At 40.1% G+C, this 14044-nt stretch overlaps 1 protein-coding gene across 1 annotated transcript; it reads left to right on the plus strand.

The window, feature by feature from the left end:
- The first annotated feature begins 331 nt into the window (after positions 1 to 331).
- Positions 332 to 11943, plus strand: LOC131891888 (uncharacterized). Its single transcript, XM_059241576.1, has 6 exons — positions 332 to 5011; positions 5829 to 5973; positions 10951 to 11219; positions 11284 to 11442; positions 11502 to 11695; positions 11766 to 11943. The coding sequence occupies exons 1-6, from the start codon at positions 4907 to 4909 to the stop codon at positions 11878 to 11880; spliced, it is 987 nt and encodes a 328-aa protein (XP_059097559.1). The 5' UTR covers positions 332 to 4906; the 3' UTR covers positions 11881 to 11943.
- The last annotated feature ends 2101 nt before the right edge of the window (positions 11944 to 14044 follow it).

The raw sequence follows: 14044 nt of genomic DNA on the forward strand, positions 1-14044 counted from the left end.
TTGAACTTAGCCAGACCGACCTTTTTGGCCGGTCTTACTCTAGAGCACGCCGGCTTTTGAGTAATGGTCGACCCTAACTCGAGAACATGATGATCTGACAGATTACTAGGAGTCACATGGACATACTGGATCAGATCAGGGTCATTGGAAAAAAACAATGACCCTGAGTTTCTGATAGAAATGGCCAAGATTCCAGTAGCCTGGCAAAGGACCTAGAAAGAATCTACTCTTGGGTTACTTAGAGTAATATGGCCCTGAACGGAATAAAATTCATCTCAATGGCCTTCAGATCAACTCCTTGGAATAGATAATGGAGGTAAATGGAATGATCTCATAAAGTAGGTTCCGTGCCTCTCTTCTTATTCGACCTGCTTCTCTTCCAATATCGGTTCCCCGTCATTTTATGCCACCTCGCCATTCCTCTCTCATCACTTGCCCCGTTCACATCTAATCATCCGAATTAAAGTTACATATTAAAACTCCTGCATTCAATTTTTCCGTGGTGCAGTCGGTTACCTGTGTTATTAGTGGAACAGTAACCGATTTGCATTGGTGGTCTCCTTTCGTCATCATTGGAATTCCCCTTTGCTTGGTTTTGGCTCCTTCGAATATCACAATCTACTCTCCTAATTGGTTCGGATTGGTTGGTTAGTGGACGATTTCATCACTGATATATTTATGGTCGACGCGTTTCCCTGGATTTATATTTGAGATTGTTTATCGGCGGATTACCCCAAGCATTATCATCTTTGTTATGATCGAGGATAAATTCGGACTATCATCCATGGTATTTCGGTGGATCTCTTACGTTGGCTGAGTATCTTGTCCATTACCATTATTTCTCAATATCGAGAAGAACTTTTGCAATAGGCATTAACACGAAACCAAACGAGCATTAGGAAAAGTTTTTATACGCTTCCATGTTAACAAACTAGTCCTTAATGTTATGAAGACTAATCTCTTTTTGCTCAATCCTCGAAATGTGGTTTATAACTTTGACTTTAACTTGACGTTGAACGGACGTTGAATGTCCAACAAGTTGGATCCTATTTTAGCACCAAGACACTTCGATTTTTAGGCATTAACATTGATGACCACTTAAACTGGAAGGAGCACATTCGTTTAGTCAGCAACTCTGGATCCCATTTTATCACCAATACGGTTTCATTTTTTGGCATTAACATTGACGACCACTTACACTGAAAGGAGCACATTCGTTTAGGAAGCAACTCAGTCAGAAAAACCATATTCACTCTTTTTGCTTGCGAAACAAGCAATTCCAACGAAATTCAGGGGGTGAAGGGGGCATTATTCGTTTCAACCTACCATTAGCGCAGTCGACTTGGTACCAACAACTTCCCATATACGCTTGCCCAAGCCTTGGAATCAATTCATTGCGGATAATAAGATAAAGTTGGAAAACTGGCCGCTACAAGCAAACGATGGATAGGACATGTCACCGAAATAATCACTGCCTGTCTACGTATGGTGAAATATTTTTTCACAGTTGGAGCCTTTTCTTAATGACATTTGCCTTATCGTTATTTGGCTCACTTGTTTAAATTTATTCAACAAAAAAATGTTTCGAGTATTGATTCAAATGTGTATGCTACCACCCTGGTCTGACGCATAATGCAGAGATGAAGGCCCGAAGGCGCGTTGGAATCTAGTAAAGAATTTTGTGTCCGCACATTCAGGTATGCCAGATTCTTCTCGGTGAATGTTTTTGAATGCCATTATTCTTGTTATGTGATGTTTTCAAAAGCACTTTCAAGTTTTACTCCATTCTCAGTTCCATTGAATTTGACATTTTGAAACAAAGGAAATGAATACGAATGAAATTACACTTACTTCTACCTTGAGTTGAAGCTTAGCCAATGGTAGTTTAGCAAATTGTACGCATCACTCTTGCCAATCCAGGGCCAAGGTTGCGCCAAATGTGAATCACAACCTTCTGAATCGGCTAAATTATTACTTTTTACGGTCGTAGACAAAAGAATGAAAAAAATTGCACCCGATTCATTTTCTTGCTAAGTGCGACAACATTGAAGTCAATTCATAATACAGAAACAGCCGCCTAAAGGGTGAACTGACGAACCACAGTACCATGGAAACGACGTTTTGAGACCAAAAATCTCATGCGTGTACTCTTAGTTGTGAGCAAGACCAACAAACACGAGAGGTCCCTGGCGACTGAAATGTGCGTCAGCTCACTAATGAAAACCAACCAATTCCTCCCATATTATCCGTGAAAGCGTTTGATCATGTCTCTCAGGAAAAGTCATTTTCCACTCGTCCTTTGGGAGTCGTTGTCGTCATCAGCAATTTGACTGATGTATACACCTCAGAAACAAAAATTGCCTTCATTTCCGAAATGAAAAAAAAAAAATAAAGATGAGAAAAATGCGAAAAAAGTTGAGAAAACACTAAATAAGTTGTCAAAACATGAAAAAAAGGTTTGAAAATGTGCAAAAAAACATAAGCATGCATAAAAAATTACTTATAGGGGGAGAAAACTGTTTTACATCCATTTTAGCCTTTTAGATGCATTTTTATTTGTTGCAAAATGTAGTATCCCTACTGTATTTACTAAGCTTTCCACTGACTTCGCGAGAATTTTGTTCTTGCAATGTGGTCTTCCATTGATGCAAATGTCAGGGTATATACTTGACTCTCCTCTGGACCTTGCCTGTAGGTGTTCAGGGTTTTTTTGCTTGCAAAATAGCTTTAGGTCGATCAAACCCATGACCGTAGATGCAGCCAACTTTGAGTTTAAGTGCCAACAGCTACACAAGTCATAATCCTTCTTTTTGATAATGCCGGGGACTGCATTCTTTGCCTAGTTAGTAAGGCTGTAAAAACTTAAACCCAAAAAATGCCAAAAGGTTCTGGCTGAGGATTCTATCCTTCAGCTGATCATGTTTTACAGAAGTAAAAAAAAAGGTCGGAAGCAATAAACAACAAGTTAAGAAGGCAGCAGATAAGGACCCAAAAGACAATAGACGGGCAAAAAAGGCCTTTTATGTGCAATGTTGTGGGGAAAAAGGTTGAGAAAAAGTCGAAAAAGTCAAAAAAATGGCTAAAAGAGTGAAAAATTGGAAATTTGGCTCAAATTTTATTTCTGGTTATAATTTTATCGAGATCTACTGAACTCCCGCCTCCGCATGACCGTTACTTTCATTATTATGCGGCGAGGACGGTTCGTGAAGAATTCGCATTTATCACACAATGCGAACTCTCTGGATTTGAAAAAATCCAACAGTAGCAATCTATAGCATCTCTTAGTCAAATATTTTACTTGTTTTGAAATTTTCACCTGTTTTAACAAAAAAAAAAAAATTCCCCTCTGGGAGTGAATTCATTAGAATACTCCACCTCTAAAACTTCAGTATTTTCCGAGTCTCTTGCTTTTGAAGCTTTGATGATTGCTTCACTTCTTCTTTGTTGAAATACTTCAAAAATAGACAGCAATGCTCAAAGCTGCATGTTGCTTGGGATACATCTTTCGAAATTTTCCTAAAATATTGAATGGTAATAAGTCCCTTGACAATAATTAGTAGGGCCGGCAAAACTTGCACCCTGCAAATTGTGCAAATTTTGCATATCTCAGAATTTTCTGCAAATTTGCAATCTTATCAACAATATTTGACATTTTTCTGCAATTTATGATGTAATTTCAGCCATCTCAGCATAAAACATTAATATTTCTGCAATTTGGATTTTCTTAAAAATGAATGTTCCTATTTAGGGGAAAATTGTGAGATTTCAAATTTTCCTCATTTTTTCAAGACACTTGTTCGACATAAAAATAAAAAATAGGGTACACATATATTAACAACCGCTTGCATTTATATTCCATCCATCTACTTTGAAAAGCTGTATAGTGAAACACCATTTGATGAAGTTGTCATTGAGTGATAATGGCGACTAACAGAGTGATGATGGCGACAGAACAATTCGCCAACGAGTCCCAAGGCGGCTATCAATAAGTAGACAGGCCCAAAGGTATAGACCCGAAAGAAGTGCAGTGTGCAAGTCAAGAATGTGACAACTCTAATCAGGAATCCCGAACCATAATCGCAAAAGAATTGGCGTATAAAGAAATGTACCCCTTTAACAAATCAGCGCCCCTACTAACCCGAAATTACGCAGTGGCTTTCGACTTTTCCCCCCTCCACGAGGAATGTGCCTAGATAACAGAACAATTCAGATAATATCCATAGCCTGCCTTGCCATCAACTCCGGTTTCATAAGCTCCTATCATACAGTAAGGTATATTTCAAATATATTCGTTAAGTCTTTGGATACTCCAGCTTCAATAATTTCGTCACCGGTCAATTCGGAGTCGCTATCCCGAATCATCACAGCCGTCTCTTTTATCGTGGCAGTTTTTCGAGATACACTATATTTAAGGTTGGGACGCACTAAGTTTGTGCAAACATACTTCTTCTTTAAAAGGCAGGCTCATCTTAACATGTTTCTATTGGGTATCAGTGAAAGTAAGAAGAAGGATGATACATTTGGAAATAATTGGCCGGCTGTCATAACATGAAATGAACCTTAAGCTTAATACCAAAATTGCTATCCAATAGTTTTACTGTCAAGAAAGACCATCTTCATACGCAAATTTTGGCCGGCTCTAAATCTAACTTGTAATTCATTTATGGTCCAGAGCCTACGGTTAAAACCTGAAGAATAAGTTCAATCAAATGGTCGCAGTTAGTTTTGGTTGTATTTTGAAATGTGAACTATTTCGCCCAAATGTCAATGTGGAAAAATGGGACAAATGAAAATATTTACAAATATTTTTTTTTCGGATTAAAAGCTTATTTACTCCAATGGCAAACATCTAAAATTTGCACAGGGATGGCAAAGAAAGTGCAAGAATTAATTTCTTTTTCAGAATATGGACATAATAGACTCGTGGCATTCAGAGTCGTCGTTCCCACTCAACTATGCACAAACCAAGGATTTTGATCTTTTATCGGCGACAAATGCACTTGCTCTCCAGGTAACAAACAACATCATTTAAAAAGATTCAAAAATGTTTCACGACTTCATGAAACTTGTTCTTAGTTTTAGCTGAGGACATAACGTGATTCTTATTTACAAAAGCAAGGCTATGTGTATCGGTTATGTAGGGAGCAAGTCGGAGGCTCCAACCTGAGAATTGTTATGGGACAATTGGTGCTTTTTGCCTGAAGCTATTGCTTGATTTGTGAAGCTACAATATGATGCAGTAACGTATGAGGACTAATGACTTTGGCTATATCTATGTAGTAAGAAAGGACGTCCCATGACAAACATACGAGCACCCCTGAGTAGGAAAGCTAAGACAAATTCTGCCAAACCGTGCTAGACGCTATTTCAGCATTGAGGTTCCTCTTAATCAGAGACATACTTGCTGTGAGAGTGCTCAATCATATCAAAGATTTGTAAATACTGGATGTCGGACGACCGACATCCAGTGTCTAGAAATCTATGATCGTATCTAGCCTTAGACAAAGGATTCGGAGGCAACGCAATACTGAAAACTCATCTAGCAACGTTTCTAAAAAGCTTTCTTCTCCTACCCTGGCGGCCTCCATGTCCTCCGTATTAGTTGGTCATATTTAGTTATTTGTTGAAGGACACTCGCGGACACTAAATCTTTTTGTTTTGTTCTACTTTTCATTTCTACGATTAGTCTCCTTAACACATTAAGTCACCAGATGATGAAGAGTGTTCAAAGCTATAAATGCCTTTGATGTACATAATAATCAAACCCTCATAGTAATCAAGAAAAAATCAGGACAAAACCAATTCTTATGAAATTTATCTCTCCTCAGATGCTTGGAGTTTTATTGGTCACCCTGGCATGGGCGGTGAGCTCCGCTTATTTTGGTTTCTCAACTATAACCACAATTGCCGGCCCTAACCCAACTACCCCAACTACCCCTCGTACCATAACTACCACCCCCACCACTCTCTTTGGTAACTGACTTTCCTTTTCTCTTCTTGACTAGTTTATCAAAAAACTTGTGCTGTATTTGAGAGATGATTCCAACTTGGGGTAAATTCTCATTTGAAGATGGTGCAGGCATTAAAAGCCTTCGGATTGATTTAAGCAGAACCAGGGCAGCTGGTTTTATCACCCTAGAACGTAATAATCCAATCAAATATGAAAAAACATATGCCTGTTTTGGAGATCGTTGAGAAAAGACGGATTTTTGTTTGCTGTTGTTCTTATCTCCGAGGTATTTGTGGTATAAATGGTGTCAAAAGTATTCAAATTTGGCCTTGAGAAGTACTATAGGAAGAAGGGATGTTCGAAGGTAGATTGTCGTTTCTTCCATCCATACTGTACTACATGTGCCGTTAGTGTATGAGACATACGAGTAAGTACGGCGGGCCAAAACTTGCATCCTGCACATTGTGCAAATTTTACAAAAACTTGCAGGTCCTAGATTTTTCTGATGATTTATTGACTGAAAATTTTGCATGTCAAAGAGCAATACTTGACATTTTGCTACAATTTATTCTGCATTTTGAGCCATTTCAGCAAAAAATATCAATATCCGTGAGTAATTCTCAAGAATCCTGGTCAACTTTAGAAACAAGTCAAATTTTATTGCTTGATGTTTTTTTCAAATCTCTTTAAGAAAAAGTACTTTTTGTACTTTACTGCCTGTTTTCCGTTCATCTTAACGAGCTCTTTTTATCTGAATTCAAAGTCTTGGGGTTTTCACACAAGGATTTATTTGCGGATTATCAAAACCTTGGACTTGGTTATCTTGTGCCCAATCTGGTACCTTCTCAGGTTAAAACCAATGTGGTTTCACACAAGCACACAAAAGGCGGGAACTGATGGAACAAAAAATCCAAGTATCAAATCAACCTCATATTTGAGGGAGGATCAAGAACACATAATGAACACCTCTTGCATAAAAGGGACTTACTTATTAACGTTTTAACAATTTAACATCGAAGGAACCCAAAGAGAGGCAAGTACTTCATTGTTTTGACTAGCCTGGATATTTTGGAGGGCTTGAAATTGTAAACATTTACATTGATTGCAATTGGCTATCAAAACCTGGTTGAGGAAAAAGGTTATGGATATTTGTGAATATATATTCTAAAAAAATATCATCTACATCTCCTTTAAATAACACATTGTCCCAATCTTCTAGCTTGGTCGTGGTAAAGTAGTTGCTCTCTAATTTTCACATTATTCCTGCTTGTCCTGTTGGCAAAGGCTCAAGCTATTCCTAAAAATGCAACTAGAATCTCAATAATTAACAAAGAAAAGAGCAGAGATAAAAATAGTAGCATTTTAGAGGTCTCTTCAACCAGAGGAACCAAATTTGATCTAGAAACCTGCATGGTTTAGGGTATCAATTTGGGGGTCCAAGTTAGGAGACAACTTTGAGAGCTTTTGATTTCTAAGATTTTGAAATAATGAAAGGTATTGTAGGGGTTCGTATTTATTGCGTCCATTCAATTAGCACTGTGACTCGCTAGAGTTCTCGAATGTAACCATCTTGGTGTAATCCTTTTCATGAACTCATAACCACGGAAATAAAGTTGAGAGTACGAAGTCCTATATTGGTGACCCCGACGTGATATAAATGGCTAACCCTTCCTCCCCTACCTCCTTTGGGGCTTCCTCTCCTACGTTTCCCCCTAAGTCTCCAACCGTTGTGTTTCCCCCCACACCGATGGTATCACATATCGCTCCCAAGATTCCATCTTTCTGGGATGAAGATCCCGATCTCTGGTTTGAAGCCGTGGAGGCTCAATTTCGCTTGGCTCGAATCAAAGACGAGGAGACGAAAGCAAGTCATCTGGTCGCAAACCTACCGAACGCCGTGGCAAGAAGAGTTCGAGATCAAGTCCGCAATCGCGACCCCCTTCTTCCATACACGGTCCTCAAGGCTGCCCTCTTGTCATCTCTCCTTGGAACTGATACGGAACGTTATGAGCGTTTCATGAACGGTTTTCATCTCAGCGACCAAAAGCCTACCGAGTTGCTCAATAACATCAAAGGCATGATTAGTGGATTGAATGTGTCTGAGGATATGAAACGCACTCAATTCATTGCAGCAATGCCAAAGGAGATTGTTCCAGCACTAAGCGTTATGGTTCCCTCTTGCAATTTGGAAGAGTTGGCAGCGCATGCTGATGTTATGGTAGTCAATTTGAGATCAGTTCCTCCCAAAGCTCAATTTTCTGTGCCAATCAACGCGTTGAATGCTTCGGTTGCTCCCTCCTCATTTTCTGCTAATTTGATCCCTCATGACTTTGTGGAAAGCGTATCGAAAGCAATTTTGGCCAACCTCGGAACGCATCTTTCGGTGAATGGAATTTCCAGAACATCTCGGTTGTGCTTCTATCACCAGCGCTTCGGTAGGAGGGCCAAGAAATGCGTTTCTCCTTGCACTTGGGTGACAAAAACCGTCCAGCGTTCGGAAAACTAAAATCCTTCTCCGTGTCACCGGTGGCGGAGCTCCCCAAGGATTTTCACCGGTTACTACGAGTAAAAGATCGACTAACTTCCAGACGCTTTTTAATTGATTCGGGATCTGCTGTTAGTGTTTTACCGGCAAATAAACAATTCAAACGTTCTCGTGCTATTGGCCAACTATCTGCTGCAAATTCAACATCGATACCCGTGTTTGGAGTCTGTGAGCTCAATCTTAATTTGGACATTGGTGCACCTCTCCACTGGGTTTTTCTTTTGGCCGAAGTCTCCGAACCAATTATTGGTGCAGATTTTCTCTCCGCCCATCAACTTATTGTTGATTTACAAGCAGGCTTACTTGGATCAAAGGAGACTGGTCGATGGATTCGTGCATGTCAATCAGATAACCCGTGTGTGTCTGCCCATGCAAATTCGTCCCTGGAACTCGGCATCAATGAGATTTCTCCAGGTGGTTTTATCGACCTCGTTCGATCTTATGCTTTCATTTTTCGTGAGCCAAATTTTTCCAAGGATCCCGTATTGCATTATACCCGGCATCACATCATTTTCAACGGCCCGCCTGTTTCCGCCAAACCCCGTCCATTGTCCCAAGAAAAGTTTGCAGCCGCTAAAGCTGAGTTTGGCACGATGGTGAGGCTGGGCATAATGAGGCGAAGTTCTTCCCCTTGGAGTTCTCCAATGCACATGGTTCGTAAAAAGGATGGATCATGGCGGATCGTTGGAGACTATCGAGCGTTGAATAGCAGAACTCAACCGGACAAATATCCTCTACCTAACATTTCTGATTTGGCATCTCGAGTTTCGGGTTGTTTGGTTTTCAGTAAAATGGATTTGGTCCGCGCTTATCATCAAATTCCTTTAGACGAGGAAGCAATTCAGAAAACTGCCATCATCACACCTTTCGGTCTTTTTGAATATTTGAGGATGCCTTTCGGTCTATGCAATGCCACAGTGCTAATTGAATGGACGCAATAAATACGAACCCCTACAGTATTGAAACCTGTGGTAATTGCTTCAAACGTTTGCAAAATTAGTTTCACGTGTTCTTTTTGTTTCTTTTTTGCTTTTAAACAAGCCTATATCTTTGCGTTTAAGATTCTGTGCTTTCAAGGAAATTTTTTTGTGATTATTTCGAACCCCCCCCCAATCAAGACTGGAGGAACCATGGCCAAGACAAAGACACCTTCAAATCCAGGTGCTAGAAGATATATTTTGATCTAATATTCCTTTTCATCTACATGTTGTCGAATATGGAAGGCAGAAATAGCCTTTACAGACCCCCAGAACGAGATGTTGCTTATGTTATGGAAAGTTTATTTGCAATTTTTCTGCAAATTCGATTGTTTTTCTTTGCAAATTTGGTGCCAATGAATACCATACTTATCTGAAAGTTTTGGCCACCCCTAGACATAAGACGTGCTTTAATGTAGCTCCGTCCATGTGGAAGGAACGCAACAGAGGCAAAGGTACAGACCAGTTCAGTCTCATTGTTTTAGAACTGATCCTCCTCCTGACTTAATGAATTCCCTTACACGGTGCTACCCACAATAATGATTTTTGTGCAAATGCCAAGACTTCCAACAACGATTTTTGTTGTTATTGAAGCAAAAGGAAAAACTTTTGGCAAAAACCATCTTGGATTTTAGCTCAGATTAGTATATTAATCCACTTAAAACCTACGAAGAGATACTATTTTTAAAAATAATTAGATGTTGAGAGTAACGTCAATATTTCATAATTTTGATGCCATACTTGTTGAGGCCCTTATCGTTCTTCTGAAGTCATTGATGCATATATTTTGGCAAGTTTAGTTGCAAGTATTTTACAAATTCAGGTGATTTTTATGCCAAGGTGCAGTTAATAAGCACCAAATTAATCTGCAAGTTTTGACCGGACCTAATCATAATCATTGTAACTCGAAACTATACACTACGGTACTCAACTTTGATGAAGACAATGTGCATACGCCGAGTCTCTCTTGAATGAGAGTACACTCAATAAATTAAACTACCTCGAAAAAAGCAACTGGCGCGATTCAGTGAAGGAGTAATAACGACAAGGCACCTATCCAAGCCTGGAACAGACTTGGATAGAGTTGATTTATTTTTTCAAATCTCCAGCTTATTCGAACAAACTGGATTCGGATGTTGAACTGTGACAGCAATAAAGTCTCAAACTACAAAAACATGGAGTTTGTTAGAGTTTTATATTGCACCTCTTCCAATTATTGAAAATGAAGTCACCTTGCGTGTGCGTTGAGCATTGATTGTGATGTTTCCTGAGGCTCTACCTGTGTGTACATGATTCACTTTAATTGATTATCACCGCTTTTCTTTCTCCTCACAAGCGCGAAAGTTCCAATATTACGAAAGCATTAAACAACCACTGGACTCTTTAACAAACAATTTTCTCATCAAAAAGTAAAAAAAAATGTATTTCATGAGAAATAAAAATCACCCATTCGAGGACCGCCATTCCGTGTTTTGCAGTGATGTTCGAGCTTCAAATTCAGGACGCCCTTAATGGCGATGTCATTCCTGGGGCTTTGGTTACGCTTCAATCCGATGTCACTGGCCAGATATTTCAAGCCGAGACAGACAGCAACGGGCTTTTTGTTGTGAGTGGATGGCCAATTCATGAAAAAGTGAAAGTGACCGTCGAAAAAGATGGATACATCTCTGTTCAGGACAATATCATCACCATAAATGAGACCCAATCAGATTCCGCCAGGGTGATCTCCATGGCTCCTGCTTTCGAGGTGGTCTCTAATTTGAAATTTGAAGCTGTACCTCAAAATAATGTTAAAAGTCCTTGTGATTTAGGCCGATGGTAGCAAATTCATGGTTTTGAATTGGGGCCCTTATCCGGCCGATTTGGATACATACGTGCTTCAAATTAACAAAGAGAAAAGCCAAGTGGACTGTGTCGTGTATTGGGCCAATGCAGGGTGCAAAAACGTTAGACTTGAAAGAGATGTTGCTGTAAGTTGAAAATGGCAAATATATGTCGAGAGATTTCGCTAAGCATGCTCTGTTTTCAGAATGGTAAAAATGGCGCTGAAAGCGTCACGTGGCAAAACGAGGACGAGTTTGACTATGCCATTATTATCAAGTACTATTCTGGGAGCGAGGAATATCCTTTGATAAATACTGAAGCTAAACTGACTATTTATGGCGTTGATGGATTTACTTCGTCAGTAGACATTCCACAAGAAGAGCCCTCTCCACAAAGCAGGTATTTTAGATGCTCTACTTATTCCTGTCTTGTTATTTTTCCATTGATTTTTTTTGAATTCCCCACCTAGGTACTGGATCGTGGGATGCGTAAACGGCTCTAAAGGAGTTAGTTCATTCAGAGAGATTAACGAAATTGTGGCTCAAGACCCTCTGGGCGACCCTGAATTGTGCTCAATGATTTGATTTCTTCGTCTTTTCTCGGACGAAATACTTCTCATGAACAATTATTACGCTTTTTATAATTGGCGTGGTTGTGGACTCCTGTACAATGTGAAAACCATTGCGCTACTGAAGGAGAGGCAAAACATTTATCCAATGTCTCTGCCCATCGTTGTTATATTTGGCATGTTACAATATCTTGCCTTTCCGCGTTTACTGAAACAATTTTGTCCTTAAAAGTGATCACGTTTTGTTTGACCCCTCCCAATGCCCATCAAGATTTAAGTCAATTTTGGAATGATCCTAATCATGCAAGGTTTCAAGATTTTCATGGAGTAGGCTTAAGTCAAGGAAAAAGCAAGACGGGCTTTGATGACCTTTTAAACACTTGTTCACCCCCTCGCTTTCTGAAAGCAACCAAAACAAGGATTTTACTTTCTTGCTCACCCTATTTGGAGATAATTCAACCGGACTTGGACATCCTTCAGCGAATGACGGTTGTGTTCATCGAAAGGGACCATCATTTAAACGTTCGAAATGAACACCATGAATCTGAAATCACACTAATCTGAAGGGTCAAATCACAAAGAAAGATAACTTTATCGAGACAAATACCAAACCTGACACCTATGAATATGGATTATAACAACAACATTTTGACGTCGAGAACTTTGCAGCGAAAAACCATTTTTGCGTGAGAAGGAGAAAGCCGTCGCCAAAGTGGCTTCAAAAATCAATGTGTGCGGTAACTTATTGACGGTTCGACCTCGATCAATGTCAGGTAACCCTTCAGGGCCAAACATCCCAACATTCAGATCGAGTTCTGACATGAAGCCTACTCCATGCCCTATCCTCTGAATTCTCACCTCCAGAAATGCTTGTCAAGCTTCAGATAATTTCAGGCGTCACACCTCACATCAAACATGTCGTTTGTTGGTCTGGAGGTACAAAAGGGTGTGGTTGTAGTCTGTATGACCCCGGAGCTTGCAGGGACCTTGGAAACAAGTATGTCTTGCCCATGCCACTTTGTCAGAAGAAGGCATGGCGATTGCAAAACCACTCTCTCACTTTAAAGCCGCTTTTCTCACGCGGCCTAAACGGATTTTTTAGATAGATTTTGTCACCCATGGACATTCACGTACATAATTGACAGCGTTTTTGTCCCGCCTAGTTATCGTTTTCGAATATTCTGAAGGTTTACAGCTTCCAAAGTTTCTCGTAGCTCTTGAATGGAATTGTCACAAAAGCTCTTGAATATTGGACTTTACAACTCCCAAGGGCCATGATGAGGTTAAAGGTGAGGTAAAGCCAGATCACGAGAGTTTAAGCTGCCAATCGAGTACATCGTCCTGGCATGATATGAATAAATGATGTACAGGATGAATGATTGCTCATGGAACTGTGTCTTTTGAAATGTCTTGGCAAATGTATGTAAACGTCGTATGAAAACTACGAAATTGATGAATTTCCCAACGTGCAGCCTATTTGGGAGCCAGATGTCAACCCTAATGCCAAACATATGCTCACAAAGACGTTGCAATTCATCATGAGTACCTCGCCCAGCCTTTGATAATAGACGGTTGATGTCATGACAACTGGTCGCATCAAAGAGTTTTGGGAGTTTGTGAGAACCAGTCTCTACATCATCGTTCACACCACCAAGGAGAAGTTCCAGCGCCCTAGGAGCTGGCCAGCCCGGCTACATTCATGGGAGAAAAATGTTGCGTTCATGTTGATGAGGAGAACCAACATTGGCGTGCCCAAGCTATCTTGAATCAGGTGCCCAAGCCATCTTGAATTCGCGTCCCCAAACAATCATTGGTGTCCCAGCCCCTGCCATCTTCAATTGGTGTCCCCGAACATTCACTGGCGTCCCCAAGCCATCTTGAATTGGGCGTGCCCAAACAATATCAAAAAGAGCATCACAATTTGGTTCTTGAGAGGGACAGTCATAGATTTGAGCTCTTGAAGGAAGAGGTCCCGAAGAACCCTTGCTAAGGAAATTCATTGATGAACCTCCTAAAAGAAAAGAATCAGCTGACGCCTCAAGTGGGGGATGTGCCTTTTTTGCTGCTCCAACAATAATATTGTTTTTCTGGTTTTAAGTAGATAGAGTGGCGTCCCCATGAATCTGTGATATTCATAACCCCGTTCAGTGCACCTCCCCTTCCAATCCTTCCTCTTCCCA

This window comes from Tigriopus californicus, chromosome 12, assembly GCF_007210705.1.
Source record: "Tigriopus californicus strain San Diego chromosome 12, Tcal_SD_v2.1, whole genome shotgun sequence".
Lineage (NCBI taxonomy): Eukaryota > Metazoa > Arthropoda > Copepoda > Harpacticoida > Harpacticidae > Tigriopus > Tigriopus californicus.

Excerpts from the sequence above, each read along its gene's own strand:
- LOC131891888 (XM_059241576.1), top strand. The coding sequence starts at position 4,907 with ATGGACATAATAGACTCGTGGCATTCAGAGTCGTCGTTCCCACTCAAC. Across the intron at positions 11,220-11,283 it reads CCATGGCTCCTGCTTTCGAG|GCCGATGGTAGCAAATTCAT; the intron begins GTGGTCTCTAAT and ends CTTGTGATTTAG. Across the intron at positions 11,696-11,765 it reads GAGCCCTCTCCACAAAGCAG|GTACTGGATCGTGGGATGCG; the intron begins GTATTTTAGATG and ends TTCCCCACCTAG.